General features: G+C 32.7%; 1 protein-coding gene across 2 annotated transcripts in view; it reads right to left on the bottom strand.

Moving 5' to 3' along the window:
• CLINT1 (clathrin interactor 1) overlaps positions 1–25,505 on the bottom strand; it is a 63,951-nt gene that overhangs the window by 21,764 nt on the left and 16,682 nt on the right. For both annotated transcript variants that reach the window (XM_044664463.1, XM_044664465.1), the window contains exons 2-5: positions 6,068–6,172; positions 5,350–5,446; positions 3,491–3,599; positions 2,462–2,626 (exon numbers count right to left, since the gene is read on the bottom strand). In XM_044664463.1, the coding sequence (XP_044520398.1) occupies positions 2,462–2,626; positions 3,491–3,599; positions 5,350–5,446; positions 6,068–6,172 (476 nt within the window). The remainder of the gene's footprint in view (positions 1–2,461; positions 2,627–3,490; positions 3,600–5,349; positions 5,447–6,067; positions 6,173–25,505) is intronic.

Here is a 25,505-nt window from a genome sequence, read left to right as displayed (position 1 = left end):
ATTTGCTAACTAAAAATAATGAACCCTGGAATAAGCTAGCATTGACTATAACAGACTTTCAATAATGGTTTCTCAGCCTCTGAAGAGTATAAACACAATGTTTGACAGGGACTTCTGGATCAGGCCAACATTATACATAGTCCAATAGTTTTTGAAAATAAAAGTGCTATACCTACAATAACATTCAGAGACTAAAAGATTTTTTTTTAAACCTAGAGATTCTCCAGCTTAAAAGGAATAACTATATCCATGTTATCCAGATAAAACTGAACCTGATTAGGCTTAATAGTCATAGGTAAAATTTAGATTGTGAGAAGAAAACACAGTTATAATAAGATTATAGGTGGATGTACAAAGTCATTACATTATACAAAGGAATTCTTAATATGGGAGAAATGGGTTGTAGATGATCATCTTGAGTCTTTGGACTACATAAACAACAATTTCAAACAATTTTAAAAGCACAAAAACATGACAGGAATGATTAAAACCTACAACTAACACTGAGTTATTGTAGTAGCAAGAAGCTCATACTGACAGTTATAAATGCTTCACATATGAAAAATCCCTAAAAGAGCTAATTCAAAGGCTTAAGTTTTCCATCACCACCAGATATACTTATCTGATTATACCAATAGAGAGAGGAGAGGTATATGTGCAGATATCCTTTATAAAGCAAATGTGTTGAAAAACATGGTCTAAAAAATTTTTTTAAGGAAAATAATTACTATTGTGAAACTGTTCCTCTAAAAATAAGCACATAACTATTTTGTTGAACAAAATTTTAGATTTTATTTTTAAATTTAATTAATTCTAAATTTCTTAAGATTCCTGATAAAGTACTTTAATTTTGAGTAAAATAATCAGGACTGTTCAAGAATTGCTTTTTATGTTGTTTTTGTTAACATGAAAATTTTCTAATTTTAGAATTATTACTGCATTTTAGAAATATTTATGCTTAACTATTTCTTTTTCTCTGTGGGCATGGAATATAAGAAATTAGAAATTTCTACATGCCTTCATACATAAGGTTTTAAGACACTTTTGTGTTTTCTATACACCAGCAAACCCAAACTAGTGTGTGAAACTGTGTGTATATATGTACATGTGTGTTTCCCAAAAGATCAAAATTACTGGAGCTCCTAGCACAGGATAGTTAACAAGCTCAAAGGAACAAATTTGCAAAGGCGTTATCCTTAGTCTAAATTCATGAAAAACCTAAGTTGACCCATTTGAAGGGCCCTGTTTAATTAGATTATGTTCTAGTTTGTCAGGAGTAACAATGTAAAACAGAAGTGAAGAAGTCCACTATAGTTATTCTAATTTATGTAAACCTGAAGCTGTGTTAGGTACGAATAGTGAGTGGAACAGTACATGACAACATGCCTAATGGCTACTAAGGAAGGATCTGAATCCAGTTATTTCACTACATTTGGGAGAAAAGTGACCTGCATTGCTCAAGGAAAGACTAGTTATAAAGTTGGATTAAAACTTAAAAGACAACTCTTGGTCAAAAAGTAGTTGAAGATTGTATCACAGTGTATCAGTCTCTGTGTACAATGTTCTCCTGGATCCGCTCCTTTCACTCTGCATCAATTCCTGGAGGTCATTCCAGTTCACATGGAATTCCTCCATTTCATTATTCCTTTCAGCACAATAGTACTCCATACAATCGAACATAATGGACTTCTCTACTAGCAGCAATGCAAGAATCCAGAGCAAGGTTGAGAGACTTATGAGAAAGAAAACTAGCCACACCCAGAGGAAGAACTGTAGTAGAAACACAGAAGAAAAACAACTGCTTGATCACATGGCCTGATGGGAATATTATTGGGGATGTAGACACTAAATGATAACTCTAGTCCAACTATCAATAATGTGGAATTAGGTATTAATCAATGATACATGTAAAATCCAATGGAATTGTGTGTTGGCTACAGGGGGTAGGGGGACTTGGGGGAGAGGGAAAGAACATGAAACATGTAACTATGGGAAAATATTCAAAATTATAATTTAAAAAAAGTAGTTTAAGAGTTGAGACATGGAACCTCTCCAAGTATAAATTTTAAACAAGAAAAATACAATGATAATACACTAGACTTTCCCCCCTCCCATTGTTGTTTGTTTTAAAGTTAAGCTTTGAATATAGACATTAAAGGAGCAGAAATTCTGTTACATGTTCAATACAACTATTTTTTTTTGTAGGAAAATTGTCTAATGAGATAACAGAATAAACATTCAATTGATTACTAAAACTTTATGTTGTAAAAAATCTTGCGAAATAGGCTGAAAGATTTCCAGGATTCATCAGATAGAAACTTAAAAAGGTATTCATATGTCAAAATATAATATTCTACAGAGTCCAGAATAATTGGGCTTTAGTCTCTGGTACTTCACTGGTTTTGCATTATATCCCAAGAGTCAACTAAACATATCTGAATGCTCTTTGCCCACAACTCACCGTATCTGAACCCTCCAACACTGTCTGAAGAAACCCCAACATATTTGTCTTTGTTCTTCTTTGCCTTCTTTCTCTCTTCTCGAAGTCTATCATCATCTTGGGCAAATTCTACCATTTCTTTCACCTTTTGGCGTATATTTATACCTTGGTCCTTGCCATTTTCATCTGTATTTATGAAAGAAAGTAATGTAGCCAACAAAAACCAAGTTACAAGAAAAAAATCATGAACCAAAATCCTACCAAATACAATAGTATACTATAGCATTCTTTTAAAAATAAATAAAAGGTTAACAGCACCATTTCATTTTGAACACAGTCCCCTCTTCTGCATATTTTAAGACAGTTTAAAGTATCTTTATAAGGAGTGTCTGATTTGCTAAAAACAACTATATGGTAGTAACAATATAAAACAATAGCTCATCACCAAATGTCAATTTGCTTTTACATTATATTTAAACAAAAATGCTTTCAGTTAAAGCTTTTAGAAAAAGTGCTTATGTTTCTTGGTTTCATCGGTAGTAATTACAAGAGATCTTGTTTAAAGACTGAATTTTTAAAGTGCTTTCAACTGGGGTACACTACAAACTGAAATTTGCTTCACTCTCTAGCCTCTTTCACATTCAAAACACACACTGGCCTTGCTGCCTTTGCACAGTAAATATTATTTGGTGGGAGGAAAAAACCCCAGCTTCAAACAGATGTGTGTGTTTTGGAGCTCTAACCTTTTCTTCCCATATGATTAAAGCTATTCCTTTATGGACACCACAGGGGACCAGTCTCTAGTGCATATTTTAATATAAACCCGAACACTCATGTTGTGTTGGTTCTGTTGTTATTAGCCAGTCTTTTCTGCAAGTTCTTGTCTTCACTAATTAATACTCTAGGGTACCACGTCTTGGATTCTGCACTCTTCACACAACCAGCAACAGTCACATTCTAATTAGAGCGGAGAAGCTTCTAAGCTGGTTCAGGTGACTGACAACTCCAACTACTGTTTTAATTTGCTTATAAGATTTTTCTATTGCTCACCTACAAAGTGGTAATTTTCCAGGGATCGCAAATCATAAATGTGTTCTCTGGCACTTGTAACAACACGCTCTGATCCGTTCCTTATGAGGTAAGCTAGGAGCAGCAACGACTATAAAAATACAAAGCACCTTATGATGGCATGAACAAAAGCTCCATCAGCATTTTAAAAGTGTTTTTCTTTAAAAACCAGTTAGATTCCGAAATTAATTAAAAATACAGAATTATATCATGCTATAAAGATTCTTACTTTAAACTGTAATTCAGATATAGACTTATATGAGAACATAATAAAATTTTTGTGTTAAGCACAAATCAATTATAACTTATTTGAAGGAGCTCAAATATCCAGTAGAAAAGTAAAAATTCTATTCACTTAGATGTCCCTAAAATATCTAAATTTGGTATTAAACAAAGCATTTATATTATTGACTGAATTTTTTTTACTTTTAATGCAAGTGACAAAACATCAATATGGAACCAAGATTCTATTTCTATTCTGTGAATAAGTAACCAAATCAATCTAATAAACCAAGCCAGTTCCTTAAACAAAGAAAATTATATTTAGTATAATTGTAAGTACATGGATATACTCCTTTTGTATTTAAAATGTTTAGGGTAATGCATATAAAGATCCTGTTGAAAATATTTTGATTAATAAGAGATGAAAGTTCTATAAAATTTCAAAAAATATGTTGAGATTTAAAAAAACAAACTTCATTTAACTTTCAACAGCTATATCTAACTTATGAAAACCTAGATATAAGGATGTAGATTGGACAATATTGCAGATAATTCGTTTTACTGGAGTATAATTTACTTTATAATTTGCCAGAAGATTTTAAAGTTAAAATGACAACTTCAATCATTCTATTTTTAGCCTTGAAGTTTTTATATAAAGATTGTTTGTTAATGCCAATCTATCAAAAAAAAAAAAAAAAAAAAAGAAATGGATGTTAACGACAAAAATTTAAGTACAACTAGTAAAAATATTTTTATAGGCTAAAATAAAATAAATGGTATTATATGCCAAATTACAGACTACAATGATATACAAAAAAATTACTTGGAACACTCTTGAAAAAAAAATTACCCTGTACCTAAGTATTTGATTGTAGAATTCTATATTATAACTGCAATGCAGGAACAAAATACCCTTTTTAGACAGACTCTCATAATAATTATTTTGCAACTTTTTTTGACATACCTGTGATTATTTCATTGGGGTACCCTACCTCTATCACTATATATGGCAACCTTTCCACACTTTCTCATTCTATGTGATCCTCATATAGATTTTTAAAAAGCAATATACACCTTGCTTCAAAAAATATATATGTATATATATTCATATTCAATAATAATAGGATGCTATGGTTTTTAAAAGTGCTTTACATGATATCAGAATTCTAATTTTATCAGCTGTACAGTTTCTATTTTCAGGTTATAATATCATACTGTGATATTATATTTTGTTTTTTGAAATTCTTCTTTAAAAAGCTCAGATATACAAAGTCAAATGGGAATTGCTGTCCATGTTAATTTCCTAATCTAAAATATACATTTTGAAAAATAATACAATGAAATGTGATTCTCTACATTAAAAACTTTATTCTTTATATGATTTTAAAAAGCCAGAAAAATGTTACTGAGGAAAATGAAAGATACAATATGCACCTTAAAAGCATTGTTATAATATAGTTTTAAATATTTTCACATGAGAAAATGCTTAAAAATGAAAATACACAAGCAGCAAGACTGTCTCTATGCATTCTACAATATACAAGCATATAAATGCTTTATATATATAAACATATAAAGCATAATAAGTTAACAAAACTTTAAATTTTCTCAAATCCAACCTTATAGACTCTTCTCCAGTTCTTTTTGTTATCTTTCAACATTCGAGTCCAAAGCATGTTCATAAGTTCAGAAAACTGTTCATACATAAATGTGGCCCTTTAAAAAAAAAAAAAAAGTGAGGGAGAGACTACCTTGATTTTCCTGAAGGGTTACAATGTATTCATTTCAACAGTAGATGGCAGGCTTGGTCTAACAGTGTTTTCCCATATAGCACCCCTCCCACCGCAAAGTCATAAATATTTTACTAATTTAATTCCTAAAACTCATAGAGAGCAAATGCCTTTGTAATAGGTTTTAAAAAAATTCTTTTTACAATATCTAGTTCACTGCAAAGCCATAGTATCAATAACTTAATAGATCATTCACATTTTTGTTTGCCACACTAATCTTTAAACAGACTAAGGAAAAGTTTAGTTTTAAGCTTTTATTTCAGGTTCTCTTATCTCTTCTAGTCAACAATTCTTTATTAAACATACAATTCTTTGTGCCTTTGGTATACTAGAAACACAGGATAAGCAATTTATAAATACAACCTGTGGCACATTCAAACAGTCTGATAGACTCTGCCTTCAATTTTCTATATTGCTGTCTCCTCAGAACCTACAAAATTAAGCTCCAGTTGATGGAGAATAAAACCTGAGTTCAGAAAAAAGGTTTACATTTCTCTGTAAAGATGCACTACTTCTTTCTGCACTGCTGAGTCAAATTATCACTTACCTGGCAATCTCTCCCATGAGTTGCCCAGAAGGTCCCCAAGGATCATCGTTGGTTGCCTCTCGAACCTTAGACTCAATCTCTGAATAATTCATAACCACATTGGTGCTGCAAAGGAAAAAAATTGCACACACATACACACGGAGATTAGCATCAAAACTGAGAAACACATGAAAACTTAATAATGACACTACTGGGTGTCCTAATGAGATACCTCTAAAGGGTGGGAAAGAAAACATCTTTAGTGCACAAGCTACCCTGAGGACACTATACTATGCATTTAAGTTATCTTTAAGAAGGTTTTACTATTCCATTAGCCTTCAAGAATACAGATGAGAGACTAGGGATTACATTAGAGTTGGCATAAGTCCAATAAAAAATGGCTTTTGGTCAAATTAAAATTGAAATTGAACCAATAGAGTCTATTATAAGACGAAGTTGTCAGTTTCCTGATCAGATCTAGTTTGTATGCGACTTATGTTGCACATTTACGAGAAATTCCATAACTCAATCAACAAAATTAGACAGGCTCTGATGAATGCCATAGTTTCAATTTTTTCAAAAAGAACTGCAGAGGATTTTTGAAATCATTTGAGAAATCTGAAAGGCTTGAAGACATTTTAAAATGAGGAATGAAGAATTTAAAGCAAGAACATCAAGTTGAAAAATGAGGTGGAAAGAATAGGGCTGATAAAACTCAATAATTCTACCTTTTTATATTAATTTAATAGTTTAAAGGCCCTTTTGGGAAGGCAAAGAAATGAATATGATGACAATATTAAGTGCTATAACAGTATAAACATTTAAAGTACTTGTCATTAATGAATAATTTTAAAGCAAATTAATGAGGCCAACTTGAATCACTAAATGATCTTACAAAAATCTTAAGAAAGTCAAAATGGTTATTTACTGATTATGTAGTCATATAACTACCACCCCTTCCTCCCTAACCAAAGATCTTTATTCTTGTTTTAGAGATTTTCAGAAATCATGGAAGTTTATTTTTTAGTTCTCAATATTCCATCACAAATGAAATGAGACCCAAAATTCACTTCAATGCCTCACTTTCTTCATCTTCATAAGACAGTCTGCAAAAAATATTTTTGGCCAAATTACAATCAAAAGCCAAGCATTTACTTTAAAATAAAATTAACATTTTCTTCCCAACAACTGCTCATCTAGTTTATGTCTTAGATCTTTAGGAAAAGTTGCCACATAAAATACAAACTACTTTAATGTAAATGATACAAATTACTTTCTCTGTGACTAAAAGGAGTATTTTATCTTCCAAAATGTAAAACCTTAAACAAGTGGCTTCTAATGCAGATCAGATGGAAGGGGCATTGTTTTCAAATTGTCAGATATAATATGGGAAAGTAAAACCAGTGAAGCCACTGGCATATCTTCAGTGTAGTATATCCCTGTAATCATTTGAAGATACTTACGTATCTTGATGAATGAAGAACATAAGTTTAAGTTGGCTGTATTCATAGCTAATTAGCAAAATGAGTCTATTGCCTACTGTAAATCAAAAAGCATGTCAAAACACAACTGTGGGCACGGACAATAGTAATTAGGGTTATATTTAATTTTACAAGTATTATTGAGAATTTACTTGAAATTTGCTTATGTAATTTAATTCGGTTTATAAGATAGTAGAAGTTAATTCCACACACATACATACACCCACACATCCACGCCCATATATATGTATATATGAATGAAATGTTTTTACTGGAGCTGCTTTCATGAACCCTACAGTTTTCAGCACACTAGTTTCCTTGTTTAAATTACAAAGAGACCCATGGGTCAAATGAAATAGGTCTTGTTTATATAACCCCCTCACAAAGTTCTTGAAGGTCTGTATGTGTGTAGAACAACAGAAAGGGGTGAAAAAAATGTTTCCTGTATTTCTTCAGATGAAAAACATTAAGTCACAAAAAGTGCCAAGTATTTCCATTTACAAGTTTATAATTAAAAAACATTTTCAGCAAGCATTTAGTGTATAATAGAGAATCTAAGTAGAATAGAGCAATCAAAAAAATTAGCCATAATTAAAATAATTACTAAATAGAAAATGGGTCCTCATTTCTAAAGTCAATAATGTAATAAACTTATAATTTTCAGCAAAATGGAAAGTGCTCTCAAAAATTCTGAGAAAATATCTTAGCACAAATAGTTCCAAAACAAAACATCTTTAAGCTTCATTTAATTCAGAAACAAATATAAACTTAAAAAAAAAAAGTTGTATAGTTTGGCTTTTTTCCAGGTCATTTATAAATAACTATTTCTAAAAAGGTGAAAATAACATTTTATTCTTCCTTTCCCATGTTTTCTATGGCCTCCATTCCAGTGCCCTACCCATGATTCCTGTGACCTTTTCTGCAAAAATAATAATAATAATAATTTATGTCCAGATGCGAAGGGGAGAAAATGACTAGTTTGATTTCGAAGACTTCCTGTGATTGAGGGAAAGTAAAATGAGAGAACATTTTAGACACTAGAGGGAGCTCTCTGATCAGTTTTTGCTAGACAGTGCAAGTAATTGTGTTAACTACAAAAGTTGGGAGAAAAATCACATCAACTAAAACTTTGTTATGCATATTACCTTTAGACTTATACTAGTTTATACAATTTAGAACATACAGAGAACTTATCTAGTTACTATATAGCCAATTTTCTGACAAGCATGGACTACCATGAAAACAATGTAAAAAGAAAAAAAGGTAGTAGTATTTCTTAAGTTTCTCTAAACTATTTTCTCAGACTCTAGGTAGGTTGGTAATCTTGCCACTTCTTTACTAGAAAGAACAATGAGTTGTCAAAGAATTGAATAACAAGCTACACAACTGCTGTAGATTTAGCCAAAGTAACAATTGATAATAAAAGATCTAAGAACACTTTTCCTTAATCAAGGATTATGATCAAATACTGATTAGAACTCACTATTTGACTGTTTTAACTTTTTGCTAAGTGAGGAGCTACTTAACTAAGCACTGAGGCAGTGAGTAGCAGTGGGGAAATGAGCATTAGACTGGGAGTAAAGGAACTTGTGTTCAGGTCTACTACTTTTACTTGTGTACCTTGGGCAAATCACAACCTACCTATGCCTCAAATTCTTATCTTTAAAATGAGGTATTCTAGTTCCTGTATGATTTAGGAACTGTCAAGTTTCCCAGAGTACTTTAGCTATTTAGGAAGTAAACACTCTATCACTAGACATACATATTCTCCAGATTTCTATATAATGCAAACTAAGTTTCATTAGATTCCTCATTTAGAAATGATTTCCCAATTGGTGAGTTATCCATGCTCCTCCTTGTCTCCCCACCCCACCCCCACTTTAGTTTTGTTTTCTTTTTTTAAAAATTCAATTCACTGTTTCAAAACACCCTCAAAAAAGTCTACAGTATTGCTATAAGATGCTAGGCAATGAAAACTCATAATTCACTTTACAATTTATTAGTAGTTCTGGCAAATATACTGGAGGTTAAAAAGGTTGAAATCAATATCCAAAACAGGGATTTTAACTTGCTTCTAGATTTCAATTGTCTATGCTATTCTTGAAATGCATATTATAATTATATTAATGGCTATGGTAATAAAAATTCACACACTATTTCTGTATTACTTCCAGTTCACCAAAAATTGATGTACTTTTATAAAAACAAAACTACCCTGAATTTAAAATGTAAGTAGACTATGGGTCCATCAAAATAACCAGTAAAAAAGAGTCACAGCAAAAGCTGAATATAATTTTTACTTCTATTTTAACTATTTAAATTCAATTTAATCCAATAGTTGTCAACTATACATATGGCAAAATATACAAGAGCTACATATAGTGTTTGCCCTACAATAGCTTACAATATGGAGTTTAAAAAATTATACTCTCAAAATATGAAATGAAAGAGATTTTAAGGTAACTTTAAAGAAGAGAGTAAATAAACTTTTAGGAGTAGTAAGAGAAGGTTAAGTTTTTATATATGGGCCACAATTTTTTAAATGGGAGTAATAGGAATATATGCATTCCTTAATAGAGAAGTGATCAGGGGGCAGCTGGATGGCTCAGTGGATTGAGAGACAGGCCTAGGGACCAGAGCACCTATGTTCAAATTTGGATTCATTTCCAGCTGTGTGACCGTGGGCAAGTCACTTAAACCCCATCGCCTAGTCCTTACCACTCTTCTGGCTTGGAACCAAAATGCAGTATTGATTCTAAGATGGAAGGTAAGTGTTAGAGAGAGAGAGAGAGAGAAGTGATCCATGCATACTGACAGTTCTCAAAAGAATAACTGGAAACTATTTAACAACTATATGAAAGGCTCTATGTAACTTAAAATACAAATCAAAACAACTCTCAGTTTTACCTCATACTCAGCAAACTGACAGAGATGAGAAAAGAGAGAAATACTCAATATTGTAAAGACAGTGGAAAGATAGGCACATAAATCCATTTTTGGTGAAGCTGTGAACTGGTATAACCATTCTGGAAAGCAATTTCTAAATATCTTTTGAAACAGAGTTTTGATTGCTGAGCATAAACCAGAAGATCATCAATGAGAAAAAATAAAGGCCCATATACCCCAAAATATTGATATTTGTTAGCACTGATCAAGAAGGTAGATAAACAAACTGTGGTAGAGAATGTCATGAAATATTACTGTGCGATAAAAAAAAAATTACTATAAAGCATGTGAAAATTTAAAAGCTGATATAAAGTGAAGCAAATAGAGCCAGGAAAATAATATATAATACAACAATTTCCATGAAAAGAAAAGCCAGAAAACTAACAAAACCAAATACTGAATAAAATGAAAAATAAGCATAGTGCTGAAGAGCACTATCCTTTGGAGAGATGGGCATGCAAAGGTGCAAGTGCGATCCACTGCATATATCAATTTTTTAAATATGTTGATAGGTTTGCCTGCTTTTCTCTCTCTCTCTCTCTCCTCTCTCCCCCCCCCATTATAAAAAAATGGCCCTTTCTTGGAAGGCAAAGAGGGGGAAATGTAGACAATACAAAAGATATCAATAAAATATATTTAAAAGTATTAACAGATATAACCATTTACATGACATTATATATATTTACATAACTGTAAACAGATGTGTAAGTAATAAATGTATTAAATATCCACAAAACCTGAAGGTAATAATTTTTATTAAAGTATCTTTTACTATAGTCTTAACCTGGTATTAAAGGAATAAAATGGAGAATGATTCCAAAACATATGAAAAAATGTCACTATGAAGACATCAGAAAGGGGTAACAAAACGAAAGTAAAGTGAATTGTGTCTTTGGGATAAACTTATTTTCAAAATGTTTTAACATAAAAGTCAAAACAAGAGAAAATGTTCCCTGGAACTACTCACTTAAAGTGCCAGGAAATTTTATTCTTTTTTTGGGGTGTTTCTAGCCAAAACATAAGGACTTTTTTAAAAATTGCATTTAATGTCTGATGATGATACATGCAATTTCAAAGGTTAATCAAAAAAAAATCATCCTTAGGAAAGTTTAATTTGTTGGCAAGCTGAAAATTCTATGAATGAATATGAAAATATTCTAAAACTGATGTAAATGTTCTACTTAGGGAACCACCCACAAGTTACTTATTATCACTCTTGTTAATATAAAATCTATTGTGAACAGCCAACACCACCTCACCCCAGCTGTAATAAATCCATATTCCTTATTGTCAACTTAAATCCTAAGGATAAGAATAGCTCATAGGCATTTTGAGGTTTGCAAAAAAAGGACACTCCATTACAATGCTGTGAGGTAAGTTCAGTAGAAAAAACTGTTAACTATCACTGCCAATTCTATTGCTATATTTGGTTACATAGGATCACAATTTACAAAGGAGCTCTGTTACAGAACTGCAATGCCAAATAAAAGTATAGTATAACTTTACACTCCCTCCCAACATTTGATAAACATTGCAAATTTTATAGGTAACAAAATAATCTATTCTCCAAAAGAAATACAACAGAATATAGTAAAAGAGAATTGGAAATAATACTTCACTAAGGAAAAATTAAAAAAATAATAATACCAACCCAAAAAGATTATTGCTATTTGCTTGATAAATAATAGCAAGATATGAATGCAAAGTATGCTGGCAACAGTACAAGGAAACATGGGAAAGACACATTTTTAGCTCTGGTTATAAATCCTTCATTTATCTTGCAAAATATGAATTATTTTAGTGAAGAAAATAATTTGACAAACTGCATTCATTTTTTTCAAAAGGAAAAGAGAGTACACCTTGAATTTGGAAAACAATAATATTTCTAAAACTCAGAGCCTTATTCTTTTAGGAGTAAGACTTGAAAAAAGTGAAATCATGTTCCTTTTTAAATGTATATTTCAAGCCAATTATACTGTGTGTACATGGAGTGCCTATGTGTATAATATTATACAGTCAACTATTACACAGAGGACCTTGCTGGATTAAGCACCTTCTGTTTTCCATCTTTACTTTCCAAGAGGGAACACTAAAATGCTAAATGCTGAAATGTGAAACTTTCTAACTCCCCCTCCCTTTTCTTTTACTATCACCATGAGTTTGCATTGAAACAGTATACATCATCCTTCCAGTATCTCCTTCCATAAGGAATAAAAATTGCCAGGTTCACTGGAAAAATTTTATTTCCTTCCAAAATTCAATATTTAGGATCAATCTAAATATATGATAAAAAGAAAGTATTTTTCTATGACAAAGGGTAGCCAAAACTTTAAAAACTCTAAATTAAAAAAAAAAATTGCCTGTCACAAGCATTCTGCCTGGCATAAAATAAAAAAAAGTTAAAATAACCGTCTCCTTTTGACATGCATGGACATAACAACAGAGATACACCTCTGACTGGTGCCACTGCTTTTGAAGTTCCAATAATTGAATCCGCTTTGGTTTTTCACGTAGTAGGTGCTTAACAAATGCTTGTAGACTTGATTTAATTTTTAAAATTTCTCAATAAACTTATCACAAGAAAACAAAGGATTACAGTTTTCCTGACTAATCTGATTTTGGCCTTTTCAAAGGCTACCCACTATATAAATTCTACTAATTAATACTCCTCCCACCTTGAAATTGACCTATAATTTCTGTAGTAATCAATCCACCAACATGTTAGTATTTTAGGAAGCAATTCTGAACTACATAATTTGAATTAACCTTGTTATTTTCCCATTAGAATAATATTCTTTTGGTGTTTTCTCACCAATGTACCTCCCTGATGATTTAAGTATTTTAAAAAAGTTGTTCTCATTTGGACTATTTTTCATGTAAAATATAAAGATAATTTCAATGAAAGGCTTTGACTTTTTTGCAAGGAAAAACTGCATTTTAGGAAAGAAGTGGTCAAGTGGAGTTAGAATAAAACTTAATTTGACCATTATCAGTAACATAGTCACATAGCACTTTTCATAATGATCTCCAAACAGTTACATATTCTAAATATTCCTCAAAGAATATTCTTAATTATTAAAAGCTTTTCAAAAAACCAAATCTTAAAAGCTAAAGTGAAACCCTCAAATTTTTGCCTATTGTGCAAATGTTAGAAGCATCTAGAGAGTCAACCATCTTGGGTTAGAACAAAAAAGCATTGGAATTGCAGTTAAGAAACTTGAGTTCCAGTTCCAGCTCTGCTATTTTACTAACTATATGACCTTATATAAGCTACTTCACTCATTTCTCTAAGTCTTTTCTTCATGTGTAAAATGGGGATACTGCTACTTACATTAACTACACAGAGTTATTGTGAGGATCACTGTAGGATCTATGCCAAAGTTTGTAAGGTGTAAGTAATATGTCATAATTGTTATTCTTTATGGAGAAGATTGTGAAAATTCTTCAAATTTTGTGATAGTGGAAAGTTTGCATTAAAAGTCACATTCAAAGACTCATTCTGTGTAAATCTTTATGCATAAATCAAAGGAAACCCCTATTTTTAAGTTCAACCAAAACTTCACAATAGGCAAGTACTCTTGATTGCTGTTTCATCTGGCCTGAATGGATTGTTTTAAACATGCAGGGTAGTAATCTTCTTAGAAATACACAGCATAGGCAACACAGATTCTCATATACTTGGAACAATGTCATAGGTCATTAAGAGATAAAAAGCCAGTGTTAAGTACAACCTAACCGTGGACAAAATCCTTGGTTTTCTTCCAAAATATCAAAAATAAGAAAATTAATTTGTTCTGAATATACTGGTTTTTACTGAAAACTTGGATACTAATGGGCCTTTTCATTTTCCCCCCTAAAAGGTCATATCTTCTTGATATGCATTCAGAATCTGATTTGAATTTGCAACTTTTAAAGGGAATACTTTAATAATTTATGAAGCAGATGTGCAAGGCAAACTGCATAGAAATAGATAAGCCAAAAAAAACATCCTGATGTCCACAACTGAATTATGACTAGTGGGAGGAAAAACTATAAAGCTATTTCCTGTGCCTTACAACTTCAGTGGTTAGACAGCGTACCAAGTAAAATAACCCATTATGTAGCTGCCCCCTTTTTAAACATTATAAAAGTCCAAATCTCCAGGAATTACCCAAAGTTTTTATACATTTCCTTTAAATCGGCTTAATTCTTTATGTCAATTTACTTAAAATAAATGCTTGGAAAATAAATACTAGCTAAGCACTGAAATTTATTACTTATTAAATATATAAATGGTGACACCCATCTTTAATCAGTATATTAGGAATGACATCCGTTTTGCAGCTTTTAAAGGTAATCTGACCCAAAGTTGAAGTAACAAAGGAAAACTATTATTTAAAGTACATCTACAATGACTTTAGCGGTTAGTATACTCGATGTTGTCTCAAAAGAGGCCAAGAGTTCCACTATTCATCACAGGTGAACAAGGGAGCCTTGGGACATTTTTTATTTTAAAACTCACTTCCATAATTTTGTAGACAACTCCTTTTGAACTAAGTTTTTATTCACATATCATAAAAAATAAAAATTTGGGACAAAAATCCATCCCACAACCCAATTTAATTCATATGGACTGACTTTCATAACTACAATCTATATGAAATTAGAAACATGTATCAGCACCTTCCCCATTAAGAATTTTATTATACAAATTAAGCTGACAATAAGACTAGTATAAATCCTGCATTTATTATTCAATTTGTTTACATTCTCTTTTACAAAAACTACAAGAACTGTGCCAGTAATGAGGGAAGCAACATCCGGATGGGAGACTGCTACTGAATTCTGAAAACGAATTAAAAAAAAAACCCAACAATAATTCTTTTATTATGAACTTGACAAGCATTAATACAAATGTTTCCATATGCAAAAAACAAAAACAGAAAAAGACGATTGTATAATAAAGCCAAAAATTTCTCTTACAGCAGATGTTCTTAACTTTTTTTTTGGTCTCAGACCCTTGTGGCAGTTTGGCTAAGCTTATGGATTCTTTCTCAGAATATTTTTAAAAGTATAAAATGAAATACATAGGATTACAAAAGCAACTAATTATAATGAAATGGAGTTATCAAAGTATTTTCCCCAAATTCCTGACATAACAACTCCCATTTAAAAAAATACATGAAATTTAAAACAATAATACTAGCACTACCCTGACTTTTGTCATTCCTAAAATTACCACATAGATTGTTTTCATTGCTTTCTTGACCTTGGAAGAAGCCTCATACGGATATATCTCTGTCTTCTGCTCCTTCTGTTATAGATACCACCATCACCTTTGTTGCTACTTTCCTCTTTAATTCAACACATTTCACATTATTTTGAGTTCAGGAGCAGCTTTCTATCCTAATGTTATATTCCTCTTCAGATTGATCCCAATTCCTTGATTAATAACTTCTGAACAAATAGTTGGATAACATTTTATTGAATAAAAAGTACATGGCTGGCTTTCAGAGGCCAAAGTGTGAATCCTGGAGCTGCCCACTCAGCAGGACTCTGGACAAGTGCTCCTAACTATAAAATTTTATCAATCTTACCTACCTTTTGCAATATACCCCTATATATTTTAGTACCATCCTATCAAAATTACATGAAATATCTATCAAACTTTTAAACTTTAAAGTGCTATCAAATACATTATTACAAATATGATTATTATGGAATAGTTATATGATTAGGTATTGATGTACATCCCTCCACTTTTTAAGAATTTCAAAATCTTAGTTTTTAATACTTTATACCTGAAAGAAATCACAGATCATCAGGCTGTCTGGTCCAATTACCCAGTTAGAACTTCGGCAGCAATGGGCATTTTCAAGGGGGAAACTATTCCATATCAGCTAAGGCTAATCCAAATGACCAAATAGGCAAGTAGAAAGCAGTGGGAAGCAGTAACATTAGTCAAGGTTTTTTTGTCTAATGCCATAGGAAAACCTCTTTGGATATGGTGAGAATCAATTGTTGGTAGTCATTTTCAGAAGACTGGATTTCTAATGTGTAAGTCAATAGATATCTATCGTAATTATACAAATTTTCACTTTGAAATCAACTTACTTGGAATATTTCTTCATATATAACCATATACCATTTTACATTCATCTGTTCTTATAATACTGGCCATGTATTTATCTTATCTCTCCCTGCTATATTGTGAACTCTTTGTAGACAAAGACCATCTCCTTTTAAAAATTACTGTATAATGTACTGTGCATTGCAGATGATTAATGCTTAATTAAATGCTTGTTAAATTAATGAAGACAATTTTTCTATTTTTTAAATTATATTTCAATAGTGGGAAAATCAGATTAGATTTCAGATATACTTGTGCAGATAATCATCACTAATGAAATTTTTATTTTATAAAGATTATATACTCTTATGGAAGCATTCTCTTTTGGAATGTAAATGGAGCGAGAATAAAAATATACTTAACACAAAAATTAAGTATTTGTTTTCTTAATATTGTGGGAAGACTAAGGAACAGTGAGCAAAGAGATTTAGTTTTTCTGGAACAATAAGAGAAACATATTTTTTTTGCCTAGGTTTTACAACAAAATCCCAGTACACACCAGGTTTATAGTTAGTTACAGTTAAATTTAGGTAAAAATCATTCCTCTTAGGCATACCACTCAAGTCTAGCAGAAAAAAAACAAAAGCAAACTTAAAATACCAGTCCTTTAAGAAAGTGATGGTGTGTATGAGAACTAGACTGATATTGCATTCTAATTAGTTCTTATTTCTCATGGTATATAACTTTTTTTAAAAAAGTTAATTTATCTATTTACTTTATAACTAACACTAAAATAAACACTTAGTTGAAGATTGGTGGAATGCAAGAACTTTTTACAGTATCTGAGTCTATATTTATGTAAGTCTGCAAAGTGTTAGAATGAGAGTTGATGGACTCTTAATGGGTGAATTACCTCCTCTGGATTATAGAATAATCTTGATTGGCAGAATTACATTCTATAAAAAAATCAAATTGTTTGAAAGTAAAGGAGAAGAGTCAAGAGACATTTGAGTCCTAGCACTGATATGGGTAGCACAGTAGACAGAGTGCCAGTACTGTGGCACATAGTAGATGCTTATTAAGTGTTTGTTGATTCAATTTTTATTCAAGGGAGATAAAGGCACATAAAAATGTTAATAAAAACATAAAAAATGAGATTAAAATGATAATGAAAGTTAAGGAGTTCTGCTCTGGCCATGTTGAGCCTGTGATATCGATGAAGTATACAGTTTGAAATGTACAAAGGTGGTTGTGAAGCAGTTAAGTGGTGCAATGGATAAGTGGGCTAAGCCTGAAGTCAGGAAGATGCTTCTTCCAGAGTTCAAATCTGGCATCAGACAGTTCCTAGCTATGTAACAATCCCTGAACACGCCATTTAACCCTGTGTTTGCTTCAGGTCCTCATCTGTAAAATGAGATGGAGAAGGAAATAGCAAACTACTTCAGAATTTTTGCCAAGACAGCCCCAAATATGGTCACAGTGAGCATCAACAGAACAAATTAATCACTGGTACCCCCTGAAAACAAAAGGATGTTATCTACTTTATTTGGATATACAAACTCTGAAGATTACTAGTGGTAATCTTATAATTTGGGGTTTTAAAGTACATTCTGGCTAGTAGAATATTTATATCAACATAGGAACAGAGCCAATAAAACTATAAAGATTTACACTGCAAATTAAATGGTTTAATTTTTTTAAAAAACAGAAACTTCCCCCCAATATATATTCAGCAGCAAAAAGGAAATAGACAACTGCTAAAAGTTTATATACATAAGCTTTTGAACAGTTGGCACAACCAATTCCACAAAAAGAAACTAAGTAATAGCATATTCCAGGTAAGAAGCAATTAAGAAATGCATCGTGTTAATTTGCCGCTAGACAGGAAATCAGTATAGAGTGTACAGATCATTAGAAGATCAAGCTTTTATCTAGATGGTATATCACAATTAATGAGGGCTTAATACCATATTGAATATAGAAATCACAGACATATACACATATATAATGACAATGAAATAATTATTTTATTTTATTTTGGAGAGGTTAATAGCTATCATGCCTAATTTCCCTCTCTCCTCAGTCCATGATTTAAAAAAAAAAAGGAGGAAACTAAAATATGTGCACTGGGGCTAAGGAATGGTTAGATTAAGCGCAATATATGAATGTAATAGAATATTACTAAGTAGTAAAGAATGAAGATTAGGAAGTTAGAGAAACATGAGAAGACTTCTATGAAACATTGTACAGAGAAGAAAGCAGACACAATGACATACTCAAAATAAAAATCAACGAAACTTTGGTAGAATACCCCAAAACATTTGATTACCATCCTATTAAATTAAGGGATGCACCTTTCTTTTCTGTTAAACAATTACTAAACTAACTTTTCAGGGAACACAGGAATGTGTACTGGAAAATGATTGTTAAAATAAGTCAATTACATTTTTTCTAAAAATTTTAAAATCAGAATGAAACAGATATAACTGACATTCTAAATAAAAGCAGATACTGCAAATGAATAGGAAAAGATAGGGCAAAAGTAATGACAGAATATGACCAAGGTTAATAAACCAAAAAGCTAAAGCTAAAATTCCACTGGTGGGCAAGAAGAAATTCTGAAGCCAAGCTTCACTGGTTCTCTATTGCCTCTAGTATAAAAAAACTCTTCAGACTGGCATTCATAGTCCTTCAATATCTATCTCAAACTATGTTCCTGGACTGAGTTCAGCTTTAACATTTTCATTCACTCCAAAATCCTAAACAAATTTGCCTGCTTGCTAGTCTCTCTATCCTACACGCCATCTCTGGTCTCTGGGCGAAGAATTTTCTACTACCCTACACCTCTTAGAAACCCTAAATCCCTTCAAGATAAGTCTCAGGTGCTGCCACCTACAGGAGAAGCCTTTCTTGATCTCCCTCCATCCCTCCATCCCCAGTTGTTATAAAATTTCCCCTTAAGTGGATTAATATTTATTTTCTATTTATCATCTAAGTCTTAAACAGCCCTAGAATAATAAAAGCTGCTTCAATGTTTTGCTTTTGTTTTTATATTCCCAATGTCTAACACAGATTCTTTAGATACTGTAGGTACCTTAGTAACTGGGGAATTGAATATAGTTCACTAAATAAAAGTTGAGAAGTAGGGATTGGTATGTGTCGTGTTTTTTATTTTTTTAAGCCTTAACTTCTGTGTATTGGCTCCTTAGTGGAAGAGTGGTAACGGTGGGCAATGGGGGGGGGCGGGGGTGGTGGTGGTGGTGGTGGTCACGTGACTTGCCCAGGGTCACACAGCTGGGAAGTGTCTGAGGCTGGATTTGAACCTAGGACCTCCTGTCTCTAGGCCTGGCTCTCAATCCACTGAGTTACCCAGCAGCCCCCTGTGTCGTTTTTTTTTTTTTTTTTAACTTCCTAACAGTGCCTTATACAGCAGGGCAAATATTTACTGAATTGAAGCCATCCAGAAGGATACAGTTGATAAAATTTTAAAAACACGTTCACTCTAAAGTGTCAGTTAATAAAAGTTCCATTAAACCTCAAAATTTTAGCATTTTCCGAAAGAGCCAATTGGAAAAAATGGAAATTTGTGCCATCTTGTCTAAGACCCTCAGTTTCACAGATGAGGAAAATAAAGCCCCGAGAAAGTAAATTGTTTTGTTCAAGATCATCCAGGTAGTTATATGTGTTGAAGCCAGGATTCAAATTCCAGCCCTTTGAATCTAATATCGGTGCTCTTTTTACTGTACTTCATTGTCCTTTGCTATTATTAATAGGTTAACAGAATGAGCTTTCAGTCTTGAAAAAGTTATCTAGTTCAAACTCTTTAATTTATAGAAAATAAAACAGAGGTGAAGTGACCTGTCCAAGGACACCCAGGTATTAAATAGGAATGCCAGGACTTACTGTTAAATCTAGCATTTTGAACTAACCATAGTATGATTTCTTTAAAAAGTCAGGTCCTGGGATAGTTAGGTGACTCAATGGATAGAGAGCCTAGAGACTGAAGGTTCTGGGTTCAAATATAACCTCAGATACTTCCTAGCTGTGTGATTCCGAGCAAGTCACTTCGCTCCCATTGTCTAGCTCTCACTGCTCTTCTGCTTTGGAACACATATTAGTATTGATTCTAAGAGAGAAGGTAAAGATTTTAAGAAGGTGGGGGGAAGGCAGGTCTTCGGAGGCTATTTGAACTGGATTTGATTTTTTTAAATGGATCATTAACTGATAGAAATGGAGGCATCTCTGACACAAAACTTTTCTTGATCCTCTTAGTGTCCTATTCCTCTGAAATCACTCCATATATTTATTATCTATATATTTCTTGTATATCCTCTATCCCCTACACCCATCTGAGAACCCTGAGAGAAGAGACTTATTCTATTTTTATTTGCCAGTACTTTGAACGCAGTTGACAGAACTAGAAATGTGATTTCCTTAAAATGGGGGTCTCCCAAAACAAGTCCACACCTTCTCTTCAATTTATAGTCTTAGAGAGTTGCTTAGAACACTGAGAAATTAAATGACTTGACAGAATCATGCAACCAGTATGTGTCTAAAGCCAAACTTGAACCCAGTGCTTTCCTAATAAACACTTACTGACTTGAGAATCTTAAAGCTTAAGCACTGGGAGCCTCTATCCACTGAAAAAAAATTTAGAAATGAAGAAGTCATTTCACCTTCTGGATCTGTTTCTTCATGTGTAAAACGAAGGGAATAGCTTATAAGGTGAATTTCACCTTTAATGAGCTATGAACTTGAACCCTGCCATACCTCACTCTTAGAAGTATCAATCTGCAAAAGCAGCAATGCTAAATGGAAGTAATGTTGTAGGACAGGGGTCAAAGAGGCCTGGTCCTACCCCCTTTACCCATACCATGATCACCCAGAACCCCATAAGCTGAGTTCTTTTATATCTGGTCTATATCCTCCTTACTATTCTGGGTTCTGGCTATCCTTTGGTACTCAAACCTCCTGGGAGACAGGAAACAGTTATGAAAGGTTCAACCCTTTCTTGGAGAAAGAAGTTACAAAATAAAACTTTGTAAAATTACATTTTTTTCCAGAAATTAAATTTTTGAAAGGAGCCTCAAACAAAAATTAGATTAAGAATAGATTCTTCCCCTTCCCCTACTGATCTGAAAAAAAGCAGAGGTCAGAGAAGGGAATTCCGGGAAGGAGGAACTTTTTAGTATGTCTACATAAATGAAAAACAAGTCAAAAAGCAAGTGTTCCACTCAGCCATGAGATTAAGAGATATGACATCTCATTCAATAAGTACTACTACTCTACCATAACTACTTAATAAAGTATAAGTATATAATTATTCATTAAGAAACTAATGAATATTATACCCTATAGAGAAAGGAGAAACAAATAATCTAAAGTACAAATATGGAACTAGGAAGTCACAAAGTACATTGAAATGGAGAGATTTCAGAGGTACTTTCAAGTACAAAAAGAGTTATGTGTTATTTAAATAAGTTCTGGGGTTCCATTTAGAGGTATTTGGGGCTCATTTGAGCCTTAAGATATGTAGCTATATGACAAACTTCCTGTGGACGCTTTGGGGACTTTGGAAACATCATTTTCCATGATTCCTCTGGTAAAAAGACAGACAGGAAGTGTGATGATGTAAGAGAATGATATAAGACTCCTGGGGTCATTGGAGGCAAGCTCTAAGAGCGCGTTCTTTGGGGGATGTAGAAAAGTTTAGGGAAGGTACAGAATGTAATGGCTGAGGTGGCAATTTGAAATTTTTACAGGCGCGTGGTTGATTTTGTTTTACCAACATGGGCCTAAATAAAATATTAGTTATCCTCATAATATCAGCCTTTATCATTTTTAAAATAACAGTTATTTCTTCTTATTTCTTGCCAAGAATTGTGAATGAGTTCAGAGACTTCACATAGGTGGATATTTTTTATATGATTACACATATCTTTTCTCAGTAACATTTAAAACTGTTACAATGTACATTTGATTTAGTCTCAAAATCTCTTTGAACATCTAGGTATTCTAGTAACACTATAAATATTACGATAGTTTATAGTGCTCAAGGGATTTTTGTTAGTAATACAGGAAGAGGACCTTTCCTACTAAAGCCTTATTACTTTTAAGAAGGTTTAGCATAAAATTAATATTTGAACAACTGTAAAAAAAAAGCATTTAAAACAGAAAATAACTATTGTCATTTCCAAATTCTCCAAATTAAACTAAAACTATCTAAAGAAGATTATTATATCTATTTAGCTCCAAACTCCAGGAGCATATACACTGCCAAGTTTCTTAAATCCCTCTAACTCAATATAAACTACCCAGATAATTATTAGTTAACAGATTATTTTCCATTTTAGTTTCACCATTTCAAAAACTAACTTTGTTTTCAATATTCAGACATTTTGTGTTACTTTATACACAACATATTATGAAAATCAAGGTAAGAAAATACCATTCTCAATATTTCTCTGAGAAAACCTAGTCCCTCAAAAGTGGATTTTTATGTATCAGCGTTTCAGGAGGGAAAAGACCCTATCTATCTACATCTCTATATAAAAGTTAAACTCATTATCTATTTGTATATTCCATAATACTATTTTGCTTCTGGTTGCTGAACAGCCAAATGTCGCTACTATAAGAAGAATGGCATTAGAGGGCATCTTAAAGTTATTCAGTAATCACAGTCTACAGAGAAACAGTGATTTTTGGAGGACTCTTAAGGTCAAATTATATCAGTGACTCACAAAAAAATTATTATTTATATACAGGCACCATCCACTATCCTTAGTTCAGGCCTAAATCACTGCATCTCAGCTGGACTATATCCTAAATGATATCTGTGCTTCCATTCCAGTCTCTCTCCTCTCCAATCTACGGGCCAACAAAACTGTCTATACTATCTCCTTAAAGTACAGGTCTTGCTTCCATCCTGAAGCAGCTAAGCAGCAAATATAGTACTAGGCCTGGAATTAGGAAGACCTGGGTTTAAATCACAGACTTCATAGCTGTGACCCTAGACATCTCACTTAACTATTATCTGTCTCAGTTTTCTCAACTGCAAAATGAGGATAATTTTAATATATATTATGTTTATATATTATCATAATATGTTATGTATAATAATAATAATATATAATAGCACCTATAATAGCACTTACCTCATAGGGGTGTGAGGACAAAATAATATTTGTAAAGCGACTTGGCATATGGCACATTAATAAATGCTTGTCCCCTCCTTTTTCCTTTCTACTCAGAAATCCCAGTAGTTGCTTACTGCTTCTAGCATACAGTACAAAACTGCTTGGCCTAGCAATTATCATCATCCTACAGAATATTGTGCCCACTTACCTTTTGTAAAAGGGAATCCTTTGTTCTCTTTGCCTAGTTGGAGTTAACACTTTGGTTGGCAATAACTTTGAATCGACCCAAGCTTGAACTAGGTGGGAGAAGCTTGAAAACCACTTAGTGAATTCATACCCTACCTAGTACTAGGTGAGAAGCCAACAAGATACTTGGAGGAGAGTTCCACTCTTTTTTTCTAACTCAAACAGTCAGAAACTTGTTCACACCCTCTCTTTCCTCCTCACCTCTTCTTAGAATTCTTAATTTCCTTCAAGGCTCAATTTAGGTACTATTTCCTACATAAACCTTTTTGAATCACCGTTATACTATTTCTCTCTTCAAATTCTCTTGTATTTAATTACTTATGTGTGTACATGTACATGTATGTTCTGCAGACTTGCTAGTTGACTAGACCATGTTACCTTTCTAAAGGTTATTCAATAAACAATATTGCTTATAAAACTGAAAGACTGAAAAACAACAAAAACTATCAAGGCCTGCCTCAAATCTCCTCCCACTAGGATCAACCCTGTTATTTGGCCATCAAAGTGATTTTCCTTTATGTTATTCCTGCCAGCCCTACCCCAAAACAAAATTTAGCGTACTCCCAATTGCCTTCAAGATCAAATACAAAAGGCTTTCTATTTGACATTCAAAGGCCTCATAACCAAGTCCCCAACTACTTTTCTAATCTTATACCCTATTCCAAACCCCACCCTGTAGATCCAGTGTCAAAGGCCTGCTGGTCTTCCCTTCCCCCTGCCCCATGTCTGTCTGTCTGTCTGTCTGTCTGTCTGTCTGTCTGTCTGTCTGTCTGTCTCTCTCTCTCTGCCTCCCTCTACTCTACCTACTGACCTCCTTGGCTCCCTTCAAGACCCAACTCAAATCTCATCTTTTACTGGATGCCTTCCCTCATTAATTCCAGTGCCCTTCCTCTGTTAATTATTTCTTATTTTTCCTGTACATAGCTTTGCTTTATATATATTTGTTTGTATATTGTCTCTCTTTTAGACTGCAAGGTCCTTGAGGGCAGAGAATGTCTTACCTTCTTTTTATATTTCCTGTGCTTAATATTAGCACAGTGCCTGGCAATGAATGATATTGTTACATACAATTTTCCATCTCTAACAACACTGTAATTCCTTATTGTACAGAGCTTACTCTAAAGTTAGAAGTATCAGTAATTTTTAGTTTTCATCAGGGGGAAGTAAGAAGAAAGGCCAATCTTCAGGAGAGTTTCCAAATAACCACAAGAGTGAGCAAATTAAGGCTAATGGACTCACCTCAAATAAATTTTTATAAATATGTGAAAAAAATGAGGAATCAACTGAATTTGTGTTTAAGAGAAATGGCAAATGTTTAAAGAATCCTAAAATTTCCTGTGGGGCTTTCAGTCACCATATTTCTAAAATTTGTATCTTGATTACTTTGCTTCAAACATTGTTAGGATGAAATGAAACTACCATATAATGACTTGGAACAAGTCACTTAAAAAAAAGTGTGATTAATTTTAATGTTTTTTTTTCCCTCTTGATCTATCATTTCTTGATCTTGCAACTTAGGGAACATTTTAGTGTTAGCCGCCTGATTCTCTTAAGTAAGGCTATTCTCCCACTGAAGCATGAAGGATTTATTTATATGTAGG

Source organism: Gracilinanus agilis, chromosome 2 (genome assembly GCF_016433145.1).
Source record: "Gracilinanus agilis isolate LMUSP501 chromosome 2, AgileGrace, whole genome shotgun sequence".
Classification (NCBI taxonomy): Eukaryota; Metazoa; Chordata; class Mammalia; order Didelphimorphia; family Didelphidae; genus Gracilinanus; species Gracilinanus agilis.
This window is presented reverse-complemented; position numbering and strand designations above follow the sequence as displayed.